Source organism: Gambusia affinis, linkage group LG07 (genome assembly GCF_019740435.1).
Source record: "Gambusia affinis linkage group LG07, SWU_Gaff_1.0, whole genome shotgun sequence".
Classification (NCBI taxonomy): domain Eukaryota; kingdom Metazoa; phylum Chordata; class Actinopteri; order Cyprinodontiformes; family Poeciliidae; genus Gambusia; species Gambusia affinis.
Window position 1 is genome coordinate 3,958,791 of NC_057874.1, and position 19,331 is coordinate 3,978,121.

General features: G+C 38.4%; 1 protein-coding gene across 1 annotated transcript in view; it reads right to left on the reverse strand.

The window, feature by feature from the left end:
• Window positions 1–19,331, reverse strand: part of iqsec1b (IQ motif and Sec7 domain ArfGEF 1b) — a 74,189-nt gene that overhangs the window by 43,689 nt on the left and 11,169 nt on the right. The window contains exons 3-4 of the mRNA XM_044121365.1: window positions 18,074–18,181; window positions 7,799–7,849 (exon numbers count right to left, since the gene is read on the reverse strand). Of these exons, the coding sequence (XP_043977300.1) occupies window positions 7,799–7,849; window positions 18,074–18,181 (159 nt within the window). The remainder of the gene's footprint in view (window positions 1–7,798; window positions 7,850–18,073; window positions 18,182–19,331) is intronic.

Sequence of the window (19,331 nt, forward strand, 5' to 3'; positions counted from 1 at the left end):
ACACAGGAATGCACAAGGGAGAACAGGAAACTCCATGAAGACAGGACAAGTTGATCCGTTTACCTTCTTGATTCTGCTTGGCTAACAATGCCACCAGCAGCTCCACAGTGGAAACACACACTACAACGCTTACAACAGTGGCTGCCCGGTGCATTTGTTCATTAAGAGCCTGGTGAATATAGCTGGAATGCTAATTAGCACATACTCTCTTATTTATATTGTGAGTTTTTGAATTTGCTGTGGCCAACACTCACTCTGCAAAGCAATCCAATGTTTGTTTTTTAATCTGTGAAAGGTAATACAACATAAACTTGACTTATATAAATATATATATTCTTTAAATAGAAATTCAGACTAGCCACCTTTACAGCTTTTGCAATTGAAATGAATTCTTTCAGTATTAGGATTTTTACATATCACATCAGAAGTTCCATAATGACATGGGATTTTTTTTTGTCATTATTTTTGTTTTTCAAACATGATCAACATTTGATATTCTGTTTTTCCTTCCTGACAGCAAGCTTAACATTTCAGCCAACATGTGGAACAAGTTGGTCAATGTTATATCAAAATCTGGCAAAGGTTTTGAAAAAGAAAAGCTTTAAAAGCAGTTCAGAGAAAACCTAAGATGGAAACTCATTCATTATCCATAAGCTGGGACATCTCCACCCTTCCAGGAGTTCATCAAAGACCTCACTAATTTCTCTCAACAGTGTCAGATACATGCTTTGCTTATATTTCCTGACAGACAAAAGCCAAGGATTTTTTTCTCATTTATTTTGCTGTAGGTTCATAACCAATCAGCACTTGTATTATCAATATGTCCACTTGCTGAGGTCAGTAAATCAGACAAAACAGCATTGGATGTCTGTGCTCGGATCTAAAAGACCCCTGAGTCTCCCAGACCCTCAAGGGACCCCGACCCATATAATTGTCGCTATTGTGAGTCTGAGTGGAGCCAGCTGAGCCTATAGCATAATATTAATGTTCTCTAAGAGGAGATTCTATACTTCACATTTCCATATGTTCACTAAATATTATGGATTAACTCTACTTCAGTCTCAAATAACTGAACTAAAGACCAACCCTATAAAAAAAATCACCTTCTCTCTTGATTTTTATTTTTTTATACAAATTATTGTTTTAACTTGAGAAAAGATTAACTATTCAATCCATGGAAATGGCTCTTGCTGCAAACGTCAGCTTGTTTAATGTCTCACTCAGTATGCACACAGTCTGACAGGCAGTTCTTCCTTTTTGACTGATAGTTAAATGGTTACTTTGGATTTTCAGTAATCTTAACGGTACCTTTAGCATTAGGAGAAAGATCTCATCTCACTGAGTTTGTTCGAAAATATCTTCTTAGGGTGGTGGAAGCTAATGGCTAGTCAGTTGTACACCGTGGATATTAATTAATATATATTAATAATATGTCAGGCGGGATACCTGTCTGGCACCTCTAATAAAAAAAGCAAACAAACTCACAAACAAAACTAGAACAACTTTAACACCGTCACAACTCAATTTAGCCAGTTTAACCGTCTCTCTTCTCAGACTGCAGTTCAGTACAGCAGCAGCCTTGGAACAGTGCTCCCCCTGGCGGCTGTTCAGTGGAACAGTGCTCCCCCTCGCGGCTGTTCAGTGGAACAGTGCTCCCCCTGGCGGCTGTTCAGTGGAACAGTGCTCCCTTGGCGGCTGTTCAGTGGAACAGTGCTCCCCCTGGCGGCTGTTCAGTGGAACAGTGCTCCCCCTGGCGGCTGTTCAGTGGAACAGTGCTCCCCCTGGCGGCTGTTCAGTGGAACAGTGCTCCCCCTGGCGGCTGTTCAGTGGAACAGTGCTCCCTTGGCGGCTGTTCAGTGGAACAGTGCTCCCCCTGGCGGCTGTTCAGTAGAACAGTGCTCCCCCTGGCGGCTGTGTGGCCAAAAAGCGCCAACACCGCTGCCCAACCAAACCAAACAATGGTGGAAGCTCCACTAGCTTCATCTCAGCTAGCTGAAATATGGCTGCAAACTAACAGACAGTCTTCTTATTTCTCAGCTAGCTGAAATATGGCTGCAAACTAACAGACAGTCTTCTTATTTCTCATACAAATTTGCTGTGCGTATAACGTACAGTCTGACAGAATCAAACTACTATATATGCTTTTAATGTTAGTTTGAATATTGAAACAATTGATCTATCTCATGATATTATAATGGATTAAGATAATCAGTCAGTCAAAGCATGTTTTGTCTCTGTAATCAGAACCGGCTCCAGAGGAATTTAGCTGGCCTTCTTTGGGTGGGCATCATAAATCTGCTTTTAATCTAATATAAATATATAAACAGACATTTATGTAACCTTTTAAATGATATAACTGTGTTGTTAGTATAAAATAAATACAAATTATGTAAACAGTGACATGTAGAAAATGCTGAGTAAATACATTCAGATTAGCATAAACATCTCACATTATGCAGAAATCTAAGAATACAATGTTTCCAATCTCTGAAGACTATTTCTGTTAATGCAAAAATCAATCCAATCAAATAAGTATGACGTCGTATTTGTAATAAGACATGTTAAACCTGTTTACAAAATTAAGATTTGTAGATAGAAAAAAAGGAACGCATTCCCGCCAAAGAAAGCTCAGACATTTTCAAGAAAAAAACAAGGACATTTCTGAGCTCCAAAAGTTTGGAATTTGTAAGGAAAACTCAGGAATTTTGAGCTGAATCTCAGACATTTTCTAGATATTTCCATGTGTTGTTTTCTAGAGAATTCCTGAGTTTTGGTGGCAATTTACACTTTTTTTCGATCAACAATGACCCTGATATCCTGTTGTAAGTAAGAGCACGGTTAGTTCATAACATTCCTGTACAAGTAAAAAGTGCAGTGCAGTAAAACTACTCTCATAAGTACATTTCCTTCCCCCAAATGTTACTCAAAGAAACGTAACCATAATTTTCCGCCTCTAGATAACAACTAATTAGTAGCCTTGTTATTCATGTTGAACTTACAGTGACATATTGGCATGGATTGGCTGGTCAGCTAACATTATGTGTGTCCAGCTGCATTGCTCAATTCGGTTTGTTTAGAAAAAAAATCTGTGTATAATCTTTAATTCTCTCAACACGATACTGGAGTGTTAGTTCTAGAGATAAGAAGTGGTTCTCAAATGAGCCGCTGCCTCTCTCTTTCGAACCTCCGGCAGGTTGAGCCCCCGTGCCGTCTTTGAAGAATCACTGAGAGGCAGGGACTGATGACGCTACAAACAAGATGAAAGGTGAAGCAAAATGTCAGCCAAGCCACTTTTCAGCAGATGAGAATCTGCTAACAGCGGAACCGTCCCTAGTAATAATATTTAGGGGGAAGCTGAAATACGGAAAGGAGACAGGAACTAGGTCAATGTTCTTACATCAGCTGCTGAGAGGAGGTGTGATCTTATACATAATGAAAAACCATTTCACAGAGACAGGTTGAAAATGTCGTTTGTCCAAAGTGTTTTCAGAAAGTTGTTTCTGCACATAGGTGAAAATGAGAAAAATGGCCATGATGAGGTTAGAGAGTTCAGATTTAATCATTCTTTGTGAAAAGCAGGTGGCATGAAACCCGACCGCTTTTATTATTTATTACAAACAAACAAAAAAAATGATGGAATGAAAAAGTGAAGAAAAAACACAAACAAAAACATAAAAAGAAAAAATGACAATACAAAACAGACCCACGTATAAGATGCAGTAGCTTTACATTTCACGAGACCGAGTTGATCCAAAACATGCAATATGAAACTACCAGTGTAATACGGGGCAGAGTCTGATTCAGTGCAATCATATTTTTTATGCCAGTACTATATTTGCCATTTACCTCCAGCACAAAGATACAGCAAAGCCAGAAAAATGTAAAATCCAGTGAGAATATTTTGATGCAATACATCAGTGATCCACTGTTTCCTCTCCCTCTCCACGTCCATTAATTTCAAACATACCCAAAAAGCAATTTCTGATTAAATTTAAAATACATCAATTTGGGCTGTAACAATTCATTTACTGATTTGGATACTTGATTATGAAAATTCCTCGAGGTAAATGATCGGCCTTGAGGCTTTGTTAAACTATTTTTTTCCGGTTGGGGCACAATGTCTGCTGCGCAGCGCTCTCCTTTCCGAGGGACCTAACACATTACTTCCAACTCCTACCGCGCTAAAATACTTCCAAACCTCTGACTTTGGCCTCTGCTGGCTTCGAAGTGAAACTTTCCCCCATTTTTAGCTTTTTGTCTGACATCTTCCAGCTCCATTTTATTGCTTGTTGTAACTGCAGGGCGAGTCAAGTGCAAATCTCCTGGGATGTGTGATGATAAGCGAGGAGTCGGGTGCACAAGCAGTGGCCGCGTTTGTTACAGTGAAATTAATTTCTTCACCTTTCTTTTCTCACTAGGGTCAACTCACCTCCTCCCCTTCTTAGACTACAATAAGCAGATTAACGCAAATTTATATTGTGCTTGTTTTAAGCTTATTAAGAACACGTCACAGAAGTCTGGACTGAACCCCAAACATCAACCAGATGATTTTAGGCCACGTCGGGTTCGGACTGCAGTTGTAAACTCTAGGAAACCTCCACTACATACAGTATGTGTTTGACTAAATGCACCTCAATGCAGCAATAACGGCATGCAGAGGTGGACATAGTACCAAAACGCTGCACTCATGTAAGAGCAGCACCACTTCAGCATATTTTTACTCAAGTAAAAATAAAAAGTATCTGTCCAAGAAATTACCAGAGTAAGAGTAAAAAAGTATTTGGTAAAAAGTCGACTGAAGTACTGAGTAACTGATCTAATTAGCAATCATTCAATGCTTAAAAATTACATTAAAAAAATATTTAAAATATAAAGTGAAGTGGAAATGTTCATATTTTATGAACAAAAATGACAATAATTCAATAATAATTTAAGTGACAAAAAAATAACATAACCAGGCAAAATACATTTTTCTCCAAATCAGTTTCTTTCAATAAAGAAAACAAACTTGTGAAACTTTAACAAAAACTGCAGCTGTGTGTCTGTCTGGTGAATTATTGGTTAAAACATGTTTGTTCTTCATTCAGTGGGAAGAGAATCAAGAGATTTCACTCAAGCAAGTGAAATTGCTCAAGTTAAAGTAAAAACACTGCGTCGTAAAAATTCTCACAAAAGTAAGTTTTTTTTCAAAAAGGAGTTAATCAAGCAAACGTAGCTTAGTACTCAACTCTGACAGAACGTGAGGAAACTTTGATGTCTCATCCACTGATCTGTGCTCCCCTTGAAGAAACTCTGCAATTAGATCAGTTCAATATAAACATGCAGTGGAGCAACTAAAAGGCCTGATCCACACTGAGGCGATGCGCCGTAAATTAATTCAACATTCTCTTTGTTGCGTACAATTTGGAATAACTGGCAAGTGTGACAAAAAGCAGCGGCGTCCTGTCAGACTGTGGAGTTTATCCAGATCGACGACACATCGACGTTTAAACCAGGAGGATAATCTGAGGCGTTGGTAGCGCCTCAAACACAGGAGCAAAGCTGGGACGGGGAGAGCAGCGGGGTTGAGGATTACATTAACATTTGGCTCATTATCGAGTCACTTTTTAAACCCTGACACAGAGGCTGTTGACACAAGCACAGCCATTCCTCAAGATGTGAAGGTGCACACTGAGCCAGGCATTAAACTTTAACCGGGCAGACTCGCTAAATATTTAAGAGGTCTGTTCATCATAGGCATGAGGCCTGACACAAGCAGTAGGTTTAGTTTAATGATAGCACTTGATAGAAAGCTATGCTGAAGAGTATGCATGTGCTGTGTGTTTGAGGTGGGTGCTGCCTGAGACGGCTCAGCACAAACATTTTTTTTATGTTATTTTTTTTCTCCCCAATTTCAATCAATCTGGAACCCAGTGGTGCACAGTAAACTGCTGGGCCGCTGTCAGGACCAGTGATGTGTTTCCTCAGGCTACGGTACGTGAATGTGCAGTCTGGACACGGCTCTTCACAACCAATCACTGTCTGTCTTTGTTCCAAAGTAATGAGCAGCTATTTGAACTAACTGATCAAATTATCGGTGATTTTATATTTAAAAATTACATCATCAGACGGACCAAAATGTAAAATTACGTGCAAATTTTTTATCTTAAGGACATAAATGACAATAATTCATATAAGTAAGAAAAAAATAACAAAATCAGGCCATTTATTTTTCCCAAATCAGTTTCTTTCCGTAAAAAACTGATGAAATTTTTACAAAAACTGCAGTCTGTGAACCTTTGGTTAAAACGTGTTTGTTACTCGTTCAGTGGGTAAAGAATCCAATGATTTTACTCCAATAATAGAAGAGACACTTCATAACAAAATTACTTAAGTAAAAGCAAAAAGTACACTTTTTCAAAAAAGTTATTCAAGTAGCCTGAAACTTCTGGTAACGCTTTAATTGAAGTTGTGTGCATGAGACTGACAGGAAACCTGTCGGAAACATGAAGGAGTCTTCATGACTGTCTGTGACTGTTGTCATGAAGTGTCATCCGGTAAATAATGACACTATTAATGGACCTTTAATGCAAGTTTGCTTTAAAATGTCATTATTTACCATATAATGTGAAGGCGACACTTTTAGCGCAACATTTAATGCTAATTTGCATTAAAAGTGTCATTATTGGCATGTCGTGACATCATGTTCCTGACAGGTGTTACGCTGTGCTTATGACAATTGTCATGTGGTTATTCAAATAAAATGTAACCACATTTTTCAAAAAAAACAAAACAAAAAAAAAAACAACCCAAAAAACATCTTGGTATGAGAAAACAGCAGACTTGTGTTTAAAGCCTTTGAGCAGCATTTTAGGAAGGGAGGCTAAAAAAAAAACCCAAACAAATAAAAAGATCATGTGATGATCATGCCCAGCTCTAAAAATAGCTTTGCTGGATGGTGTGACATCACCAGCCCTGCACAAACAAAGTTGATCATTAACTCTGTGGTTTCTCCGTGGAGAGCAGTTTCCCCCACGAAGCGTCACATGCAGAGAGAACCACTGTCCTGGACACACGGGACCTCTCTCTGAGAACACGGAGGTGATAAAAACACATTTGTAATGTCTCACACTACCAGTCATTGAAAACAAACACATCTTTTTTATAAATCACGTGTCAAACTCGAGGCCCGGGGGCCAAATCTGACCAGCACCGGCTTTTTATGTGGCCCTCCAGAGTCCAAATTACATCAATAAGTCTCTCCAGTTTTTCCACAAACATGCAAACTTCCCAGAAAAGCAGCAAGTCCACACATTCTTTTTCTGATTTTTACTGCAACATTTTCCTCAAAACTTTGAGTCTAAGCGACAGCTGCCTCAGCCTCAGTTGATGTCATGTTATAGTCCATGACCGATACAGCGGTTGATAAAAAGTCACATTTTAACGTCTTGCATTGGTGCAAATACAGCAAAAATTTCTTACAAATATTTCTAAATTGGTGCCACAAAATCTGTGGTTTGGATTTGAAAAAACCACAAAAACAATCACAAAATCCTGGGTGGACGGAGCAGTGTTAATATAAATAATTTAATTTTAAGAATCTCTGAATGCTGAAACAAACAGTTATATGTCGACATTTTAACATGTTTGATGTGTTTTATCATTACATTTTGGTCCAAGGTAAAAATCTGTTCAACACTCCTGTTCTAAATCCTTTCAAGCTTTTCGTTCATAACTTCGGGGTCTCGGATTTTCTCCGTGCATTTTCTCAAAGTCGACCCAGAATCTGTCAAAATGCAACCTTGTGACAGGTACTCACGAGTGGCGGTGGCGTCTGTGAGACATGGCAGAGGGGTCCTCCGAGTCTGGCCTGGAGAAACAGGGGAGCAGAGAGCTTACACACAATCTGACCACATAAGATCAATTTTATGGTCTCTTACGGGTAATTTGTTTTGCGGCAACCAAAGAGCAATCGCAAACAGTGTAACAAGAATTAGAGTAATAACCATATTATGTATGGTGTATTATGTATATCCATAACACACAGAATACGACAGTCTATCAAAAGTCTATCAAAGTCTCCACTTGGCCTAATCTCAAATTATTAATGAAATAGCAAATGAACAGTTGTGTCTTTTTGCATTTCACCTCTATTTGTCAGTATGCAGAATGCAGCAACCTGTAATGACAGTGAAAGGTTTAGCCCAGCCAGGTTAGCGTTAGCTTCCATTGTGACCAGGGTTGGATAGTAACTAGTTACATTTACTCAGTTACTTGAGTAAGATGTTCTGGATTCTCTACACACTGAATGAAGAACAAACATCTTAACCAAAAATTCACCAGACAAAAACACACAACTGCAGTTTTTAAGAAAATTTCATACGTTATTTAGTGAAAGAAACTGATTTGTGAAAAATTTTCTTTTATTTTATTTCTTTCTACTCATATGCATTATTGTTATTATTGCCCCCTCCACTTACTTCATACCAAGTAAAAACCTGGATCTTAACTGCCCTACACGTTACATTTGTGTAGTACTTACTGTACAATGCTAATGCAATGCTAATAAAACAAAGTGAAGCTGGTGATATTACCTGTGACAAGACGTGAAAATGGTTTTGTCATTTCAATACAACTGCAAGGTGACATAGTAAATCAATGCTGTATAAATCAATAGTAAATCAATGCTGTATAAATCAATAGTAAATCAATGCTGTATAAATCTATAGTAAATCAATGCTGTATAAATCTATAGTAAATCAATGCTGTATAAATCTATAGTAAATCAATGCTGTATAAATCAATAGTAAATCAATGCTGTATACAGCTGCTTTGAAGCAAAAACTGTTACAATTTAGCCACGAGTGAAATCTCGCTGTGATAATCTGAATTCAACTGTACTGCTACATGTCTGTTAATGTCAATAAGAGATTGAGACGATGGTAGTTTGTGAGTATACACGAACTGCCATTGCCAATATATAACAATAAATATACAAAAAAATACCTAAGTTTAAGGAAAATATATATCAACAATTGAAATGTCTTGTTCTATTTAACTCTATTTAATTTTAAAGCCTTATCCATAATGCTGGGTCTTCAAAATGTTTAACAGAACTTCTTAAAGTGTGGTTCGATCCGTTGTCTCTCTGCCGTTGTGTCCTTGGGCATGACACCTCAGCCGCCTTGCCTGCTGGTGGTGGTCAGAGGGCCCAGCAGGTGGCGCTGGTGCATGGCAGCCTGGCCTCTGTCTGGCTGCCCCAGGATGGCTGCAGCTACCGTCCAGTAGCTTGTCATTATCAGCGTATGAGTGTGAGTGTGTGGATGACTGTATGTAACGTGAAACGCTTTGGGGACCTTTGGACGGGAAAAACTGCTGCGCAAGTTTTTATCAATCTCCATATGTGATGCTTCAAACATTCGTAAGTATTTTTTGGGGTCAAAAATGAGTTCCTTGTAAAGTACTGTACATGTCACCCTCCACAGCAGATCACTGTAGTAAGAGAGGAAGAAGAGATTGGTTCACCGGTCTCTATGGAAACTACCGGGTGATGAAGGAAGGCTCCAAGGAAATGAGTCATTCTCCGTTTCTCATTCAGAGTAATAAGCTCTTCACTATGAAGTGACTGGAGACGTACAGGAACTGACCAGTTATGTTGCTCCAAAGTTTCTATTGGCTGCAATCACTCTATTATCGAAGTAGTTGTGTTGTGGCAGCTGATTACAGATATAAAAGTGGTGCAGAGCGGCTTATTTAAATGAGGATTGGCCGTCACCGTGGGGAGCAGAGAGGTAGCAGAGAGGCCATGAAAGAAAGACAAAGTTGAAAGCCATGGAGTTGGAGGTTTTCTAACAATAATATTAATAAATTTCACTGAAATAAGGATCTCGAAGTAGTGCAATATAAAAGAGGTTTTTGAAAAATAGAGCTGCAGCTCTGAACAGCTGTATCTAACTCTGCCAACTCGCTTAAAATGACATTTATTAGATAGGTGAATAAATACAATACAGGCTCACTGTTTGTTTTCATCAGGTTTTATTGTGACAGATGTGTTTAATGGTGTGTGTGGCCTATATCAGTGACAGTGAGGCAGACTCCATGCATCACTGGGTCTTGGTTTCTTCTTGCTGCTTGGTTCAAGTATAGAGTTCTAAGTAAGTGTGGTGCGAGAGTTGAAAGAGAAATGATCTGCGCTCGCTGCCAGTTGTAAATACATTTTATTTGCGTGACTGTAAATAGTTAGAAAAATGTATGTTTGAGTGTGAGCAAGTTGGAATTCTCCTAACTGGATTTAAACCAGAATTAAAAATGAATAAATATTACATCCATAGATTCCTTCATTGCCATGATTTGGAGGCAACTTTTGTCCAGCTCCAACCCTTCATCCCATCATTGTTGCTTCCTGAGGTATTTGGCTCAAAAAATGCAGTCTTTCTGTTAAACCAGCTTCCTCCTCCTCATCACTCCATCTACAGCTTCCTCTTCCTCATCACTCCATCTACAGCTTCCTCTTCCTCATCACTCCATCTACAGCTTCCTCTTCCTCATCACTCCATCTACAGCTTCCTCCTCCCACGCTGCTGAAATCGCTCACAGCTTCCTCCGCTTCCGTTTACTCAGCCTTAGCTGTTTACGTTTTGACTTACCCTCATGACATCACAAGATGGTACTAGCGTTTGACAGTTGCTGCAGATTAAAACAGCGGCCTTTATGGCACTCTGTCAAAAAAAAAAGTTATTAAAAGCTTTTGTGTACACAGAATGAAAGCACAATAACTCGCCTTCTTAAACCATGTCAGCGGTTTTATTGTGTCAGTCACACTTTAGGAAGTTCTGTAAAACATTTTGAAGACCCAGCAACATGGATGAGGTTTTAAAAATAAACAGTTAAATAGAACAAGACATTTCAATTGCTGATAGTAAACGGAAAAAAGTTTATATTTGTGTATTTTCTTTACGCTTAGGTATTTTTTTTTGTATATTAATTTCTGAACCCAGCAAACTGAATTAGGCATGCATGACTAATCAGAGTGCAGTGGAGCGTGAGAGCAGCAAACGTGATGCTGCGTAGTGGGGAGGAATGATTAGCTGATTACAGCTGCACTAGATAATCTAGCTGATCCAGCCCGTTCTCCACACCCTATGGCACAGCAACAAGCTGAAATGTCCGTGAATGTGCCCATCTTTGTGATGCTCAGAAATGTTACAAGAGCTTTAATTCTGCTGCTGCTAAATGCATATGTGGGGTATATTTGAATGCAACCCCTAGAGGTCAACAAGGCAGAGTCACAAACGCGAGTGAACAGACGAGCAAGGGTTAAACTGGAGTGCTCAGCAGGCAACTTTCACATTTTAAAACAGTTCTGGAAGTTTGGATAAAACCACAGTAGTATGTACAAATTATGATGACAAATTATCTTTCCATCAAAGCACAACCAGTTTATGTTGGCATCCCCGGTGTGCTGAGTTGTGGTGGAGTTTGATTTCATTCTAGGTTCGTTGTTATTTTGTTTCTTATTTTGATTAGAGTCAATCTTATTCCTGTTCTTCAGTTCAATCCTTTCTTACTGATTCTGGTTTATTTTTTGCGTTTATTATTCTTTAGTCCCCTCTATGCTCTCCCTTATTCCCTGTGCCACCTCCTCTCTCTTCTTTCACACCTACAATCAGTTAGCTAATCTGCCCAGGTCTTTTTTCCAGCATTCAACCTCCCAGTACTTAAACCCTTTATTCTCAGTCACTCCTTGCCGGTTTCTCTCGTCTACTCCAGTTATTTTCCAGTCCGTTCCATGCCGTCCGATTCCTCCTGAATTTATGGTTTGACTTCTTCTTTGGATTTCTTGTCTTCTTGTGATTTCTGCAAGTCTTTTGCTCTTCATCTTCCATATTCTATTCTTTATTCTTCGTGACATCTCAACCCTGCTGCCTTCACATCACAACAGTTTATGGTTAATGGCTTGTACTTGGGGTAGCGCTTTATGAAGTTCAGAGGACCCCAAAGTGCTTCACAACAGCAAGGTGGGTGAAAAGTCTTGCCCAAGGACACAACGACAAAGGCAGACGGAGCGGGAATCGAACCGGCCACCCACCAAATGAGGGATGAACTCTTGCAACCATCATCCCATGTTGTAGGTAATATTTCTAAATTAAGGGGTTTACTTTGTCATTATTTTTTTCCTCATTAGAACATTTCACATTATAAAACAACACAAAAGTAAAAGACAATAATTAAAAAGGGAGTACATACAAATATAGTAGAACATGTTGGAATTAAGCAAGAGATCTTAAAAACCAACAATAGCAAGACCAGGCAGAAGAAGAAGAGTGTCAAAGTAATGACATGTCACCTCTTACGTCCCATTTTTCCCAGAAAGCCATCCCCTTTTCTTCTTGTTAAAGAATTTAAAGGTCAAATGCTCCATGCTCTGAATATTATTAACAATTCCCATCTACTGTTTGATAGTAACTAAGCCATCGCTTAGTTACCTTAGTTACAGCTTTCTTACTTGCCATCATCATGATTTTTAGGCTATATCTATCAGTTTCTTTCCCAGCTCACAGAATCAAAGGCTTTCGCCGCATCCTGACTAGCAATATAGCTGTTTGTTTTCTCCTTGTTCTATTGTAAGGATATTATCTTGGGTTTGCCCACCTGAAATACACCCAGGTTAATCTTCATTGGTCAAAAAGAGGCAATATTTCCTCCATCCTTTCAGCCAAAACAGCAGCACATATTTTATAATCCTGGTTCAAAACACAATTTGTCCTGTAAGACCTGGGGTTTTATTTGGTTTTAAAGAGGAGTCTATTTCCAGGAGGAGATTGGTTTAATCAGTTTCTCATAATGTAGTCTACCCAGAGATAGGAGATCCAGCAGGTTTAAGAAGTTATTATCTCCATCAAACATTGTGGTGTAGCTCTCATAAGTATTGACACAATTTTAAATTTTCTTTTATTAATTTTAAATCAAATGTGACTCTTTTGGCAATGGGGTCCTTTATCGTATAAACAGTGGCATCTGACTGTTGTTTTCGCCTCCAGTCTCCAAACCAGGATCCTGGAAGCCTTAGAACCCGCCTCGTACAACTTCTGTCTTGTAAACCAAAGTTTTCAATCAATCAATCAAATTTTATTTGTATAGCACATTTCAGCAGCAAGGCATTTCAAAGTGCTTTACACCAAATCAAACACAAAAACACAATGCAACATAGAATCAACAATAAAAACACAACATCAAGTCAGATTCCGTCAATAAATTTGCAATTGATTACGTTTCAAATACAACTCTAAACAAGTGGGTTTTTAGTTGAGATTTAAAGGAAGTCAGTGTTTCAGCTGTTTTACAGTTTTCTGGAAGTTTGTTCCAGATTTTTGGTGCATAGATGCTAAATGCAGCTTCTCCTCATTTGGTTCTGGTTCTGGGGACGCAGAGCAGAACCAGAAGACCTGAGAGTTCTGGAAGGTTGATACAACAGCAGCAGATCTTTAATGTATTGTGGTGCTAAACCATTCAGTGATTTATAAACTAACAACAGTATTTTAAAGTCTATTCTTTGAGCGACAGGGAGCCAGTGGAGAGACTTTAAAACTGGTGTTATGTGCTCTATCTTCCTGGTTTTAGTGAGACTGGTTTTGTTCCAGTTTGGATCAATTTCCTGTTTTTAATTGTCTCATTTGTAAAAGTAATTGTGAGTTTCCATGTTTTGCTATGTTGTAAATTCAAAGGTTTGTTCAGCAGGTCAAAGAGTCCCTGAGCTTTTATCTTATTAGCAAAACCTGCGTCAGCTATAATAAAGCCCCGTAGGAATGCCTTGGCCGCATCGCACAATATTGCTGGGGTGACACTACATCATAACTATTCAAATATCTTTTCAGCTTCTTGTTTGAAGACAGGATTATTTAGCATACTTAATCCATAATGAAGAAAGGATCCATAATGTTTTTGTATGGCTAATATCCAAAAGCAGTTTGAAATGAAGAATGGAATTGTCCAAAATCTTTATGGTCTATTTCACATTCTTTTAATCTGTGTCTCTCAAAATTACACATTAATAAGTAATCATTTCTAGAGTATACTTTATGTATGTAGGACAAAAAAAGTGGCGGTGGGTGTAGTTTTCTCCAGGGGGCGCTATAACTCCAAAATACATGTAAATACATCAGTGTGCTTACATGACTGAAAACAGCTAAAGTAACATTATAATGTCATGTGGTGTTCTATTTTTTTAACATAAATTTTGCCCATCTATCTTTGTGAGAAGCAACTTTCTGAAAGACTGTGACTGAAGTTAGGAACGGTTTTGACAAGATTCTTCTCCACAGAGACCAGGGCGAATCGAGACCATTGATTGAATGGCAACAATGCAAATTCACATAGTACCTATAACAAAGTAGACCATTATATTATATTATATTATATTATATTATATTATATTATATTATATTATATTATATTGGGCCTGTTCCCCAATTATTCACAATATAGCACTACTATGATTAAAAACATTATAAAAGACCCATCATGAAGCATACAACATCAGTAACATTTCTGGATTCTCGACCCACTGAATGAAGAACAAACATGTTGTAACCAAAACTTCACCAGACAGACACACAGCTGATGTTTTTGTTAAACAATAAGTTTTTTATTGAAAAAAAAACCCTCTTTTGCCTGATTTTGTTATTTTTTGTTAATTATATTAAATATTTCCTCATGATTTCACTTTTTTGTCCGTCTGATGATGCAATTTTTCGCATATTAAATTATTGATCATTTGATCACTTACTCTGTACTTGAGTAGTCTTTTTACCAAATACTTTTTCACTCTTACCAGAGTAATTTCTCGTACGGCTACTTTTTACTTGAGTAAAAGTATGTTGAAGTATCACTACCCTTCCTTGAGTACAGTTTTGAGGTACTCTGCCAACATCTGGTCAGATCCTGATAAATCAAATCAGTTTAATCTGTAGAGTGCAGAATTACATCAATTACTGATGATTAGATTATTCATAAACTATCCGCCCATCACCACAGCGATGGATTCATTAGGGCTCCAAGCAAACAAGCCAGGAGAGTCTTGGTGGACATTACTTAGGTATTGCTATTGCAAGGAGAATCTGTTTTGTTGTGATTCCTGAGTTTAATAGGAAAGGATTTGAATTCAACACAACTCCTTATAAAGGACGGAGTAGAGCAAACAGCCGTGAACACACAGGTACTGAAAGCACCAAAAAAAAAAAAAAAAATATATATATATATATATGTATATATATATATATATATATATATATATATATATATATATATATATATATATATATATATATATAAGAATAACGTGGGAAAGGTTATTTTATAAGGATCAGCATAATGTCACATTTTTTACTCAGAGTCCTGTTCATAGCTAGAAATTGAATTTTACTTTAATTCAGATTGTGCTGTGATGTGTTAAATTGCTCCCGTGTCAGGAACTAACAGCGTCTCACAGTGCGACACTCGCCCTGATGATTGGGCGCCAGCAGCAGTGGGAGGGAGGCGTGTGCTGAAGGGCAGGAGTGGAGCCGTTTCAGAAACACCTCTCACCCCTCAACCCCCCTTCTAAAAACCAATCACTGATCACTTTGGACACAGAGCAGACATCCTCAACAACACTCACGTGAGCATGGACATCAAAGCCCAAAACAGAGTGCAGGTTTTCTGTAAACCTCTGACCGAAGTTCAGTGAAGCCTGTGCAACCCCGCAGCCAGTCAAGCACAAGCTGAGTGTGTAAAAGCCTGACCTTTTTTACCCCCTCAGATGGCAAACAGTAGCGAGAGGCATTAATTATTGAACACATAACCTCTGATTTCATATCTGACTTCATGCTACGCCAATGGCACGAATCAGAGAGTTTGCACAATAAAAGAACCGCCGAAGGTCAAAACCGACAGAGCCCAGTTGTTGCTTTGATTTGGGGTTAGAATATTTGGCGACGCGGTAATCCTCTAAAATCCTGTTTGGAGTCGTTTATGGAGGGATGTACCTGCTTCAACAGCATCCATATGTATATTTCTGAAGGTCCCTGATATGCTAATTAGACGCAACATCATCAGAGTTCACAAAAACCGTTAAGCTAGCAGATGTGCCTCAGGCAGGAAATTTTTGAGACGTATAAAACTATTTACTTGCGTGCCTCAAATTTGTGTCTGTTTAACTGCAGATAATATGGTGGCCTCTAACATTTGAATATTTTATCAACATGGCGAATAATAATTTTACACATACAATCAATTACAGCTGGTCCTGTTATGATTAAGAAGAGGACAGTGATTTGCGAGACAAGTGCTGCCAAAATAATCTGTTGGAATAATCGCTATTAAAAAAAACAAAAACTTTTCTAATGCAAAACATTTTTACCATGAGGTTGGGACTGTCACTCTACTCAGACAAAAGCAGAATTTTTTTTGTTTTGTTTTATTAATTTTGACCTTCATGATGTGGCCCCTTAAAGTGAAATATTAACTTTAAAGTAATGGGGTGTAGAGTGTATTATGTAAAATCAACCCTTTTGAGATATGGGTCATATAATAATGTTATTCCTTCATCAAAAACACACCTGGGGGCCTGCTTTCCTTCTTTCATGCAAGTTTCAGGAATCCTTTAATCTCCCATGGCAACCATTCGGGGCAGCTCTCCCAAAGTGCAGTCTATTTCCACCAAGCACCTGCATTGGACCTTCAGTCTCCTCATCCCCACTCTGCTCCACCAGACTAGCGGCAGCAGCAATTAGCAAACACCTGGTGGAGCTGCACGTCTGACAGGAGCCGAACTGCTCTCCTAAGAACGACTGCTAACGGCATAATGAGAAGCGTTGTTGTGACGACGTGCTAGAGGCGGAGCGTTGGAAAGAGCAGGAGCTTCTTAAAGAGACAGGGGCCATTTTCAACTAGTCTAATTGCAAAGTCAAGTCACTTTTAAGTCATGTTTGATACCTGCAGCATTTTTAAAACAACAGAAACTATGTGACACCCTTAAAAAACGTCCTGGATGTAACTCTGCTCACCAGTCTTGACGAGACTCTCACAGCTACACTATTGTAAACCAAATTAGCTTCTTAATAAAGAGAGCCAGCTGCTCTAATCTTCTCCGCAACTTTCTCCTTGGCCTATCTGCTGTGTTCTTTGGTTTTCATGATGCTGTTTGTTCTCCAATAAACCTCTGAGGCCAGAAACAGAACAGCTGCATTTATGCTTAGATTTTATTACACACAGATGGATACTATTTAGGAACCAGATAAGCTCTGAAAAGAGTTGAGTAAGAGGGCTTAATAAAACAAGCATGCTGCTGTTTGTTGGTTTATCTTTGAAGGTAACTTTGACAACCGTTGTTCATTAACCTTCCACTTTATGCATTGTTTTGTTTATCTATCACATCCCAACTGAATACTTTGAAGTTTGTGGCTTTAATGCGACAAAATAGAATAGTAGGAATACTTTAAAAGACAGTTTTATTGTAGGAATGGCTTTAAAAATCCCATGAAATGGTTGCAAACAGGAACTAAAACATAAAAACTTGACTAGTGACACTTGCAGAAAACTGAAATAGTCTAGAATGCAGGTGTCAAAATCGAAGTCCGGCGGCCAAATCTGGCCCGCCGTAGCTTTTTATGTGGCCCTCTAGACTCCAGATTACATCAATAAGTCTTTCCAGATTTTCATAAATCTGTTAAATACACACGAAAACAAATTTCCACTTCTTTTTCTGCAAATTTTCTCAAAAATTGGTCAAAAACATTGAATACGTAACTGATATGGCGAGTGTTAAAGAGTCACATTTAATATCATGCATTAGCACCAATATTGTAAACATTTCTAAATATTCATAATTTATCAAAATGTAAAAAAAAAAAAAAAAAAATACACTAAAAAAAATAAATAATCCTGTAGGAACAGCTATTTATTGGTATTTTAACAGCTTAATTGGTTTTATCAATATATTCTGGCACAACCGGCCCTTTAAGAACATTCAGATTTTAGATGAGGCCTAAAGTGAAAATGAGTTTCATGCCTCTGGTCGAGTAAGTGAGAAAAAAAATTTTTTAAATCTTGAATTTACCCAAAGGATGCAGACTTCCATTTCAGGCAGGGGTAACTTGTTCTACACAGGGGGTCAAAGACGTTCTGGTGGATCTCAAAGACCCGTGAAGGCAACGAGGCGTGTCGTCTACAACAGAAAAAGAGCAAACACTTTAGTGCATATTTTAATAAGGCCAAGAAAACTGCAACATATGTCAGAATGTAACACTACGAGGTCAATCCTGAGGAGGGCAGTGTGCTGATTCCCACTCACCAGAGAAAGATTACTTCAATCTGCTGCCTGCAGCATTTTAACAGCTTCAAATCATGAGTGGGAGCTTTCATATGTGCATTATTATATTGAGTCAGCCAGGATGGTCAATCCAATGAGGAACTAGCAAGCAGAGAGAGAGGGAAGTGGAGCAGGGAGATGAGAAACCGTCAGAATGTATCACTGTGATATGGAGATCTTTCCTGACCAACAGTCATCGCTTTGTACATTAACTGAAAAATTTGAATAAATTAGTTACAACATTTAATTTTGCTTTGGGATCAATACAGTATTTTTGAATTAAAATGGACCTTATGATAATTTCAAAGTCTTTAATTGACTAAATTTAACACAGAAAGCCATGAAAAGTTCTTTCGTCTCGGTAATGTTGAATATAATGCGAGGCTGAGGGAGACACTGGTCATAGACCTGGTGTCGTGTGAACCACAGGCAGACTGAGGAGTTCCAGATCTGAGTCTTGTGCTGGATAAGCAAGTTTCTTTTCAAAGATGAATTTTTTTAAAAGGGTTTTGATCAGATATCAATCTACATTAAAGCAGTGGTTTACACTGTTATGCTGACAGGATACAACTAACCAATGGTGCTTTATACGAAACCATCCATTTCTGTCTGTTATCGGCTGGAAGAGTGGAAAATCTTTCATTTGCGTCAGTTGTTTAGAATAAGATGTAATTATTTATGGAGGAAAAGCTGCTCATCAGTGAGATAAAGTCAAAGATTCTTGAATCTAATCGCATCTTAGAGCACAGTCTCGTGGAACTGGTGTTGCAGAAAGGCTTTGGGATCAGCTCAGCCACTCTGCTGTGCACCACTGCTTATCCTCCAGAGGCAGATCAACAAAGATAAGGCACACAAACCTTTCTAACATGCCAGCATGATCTCAGCTTTAGTTTGTGTGTCACGCGAAATGACGGGCAAAGAAAGGAAACTCCCGGACACCAAAGATGACTTGAGTTTTACAGAACAAGTGTACAAAAATCACAGGGAGCCAAGGTAGAAACACAAA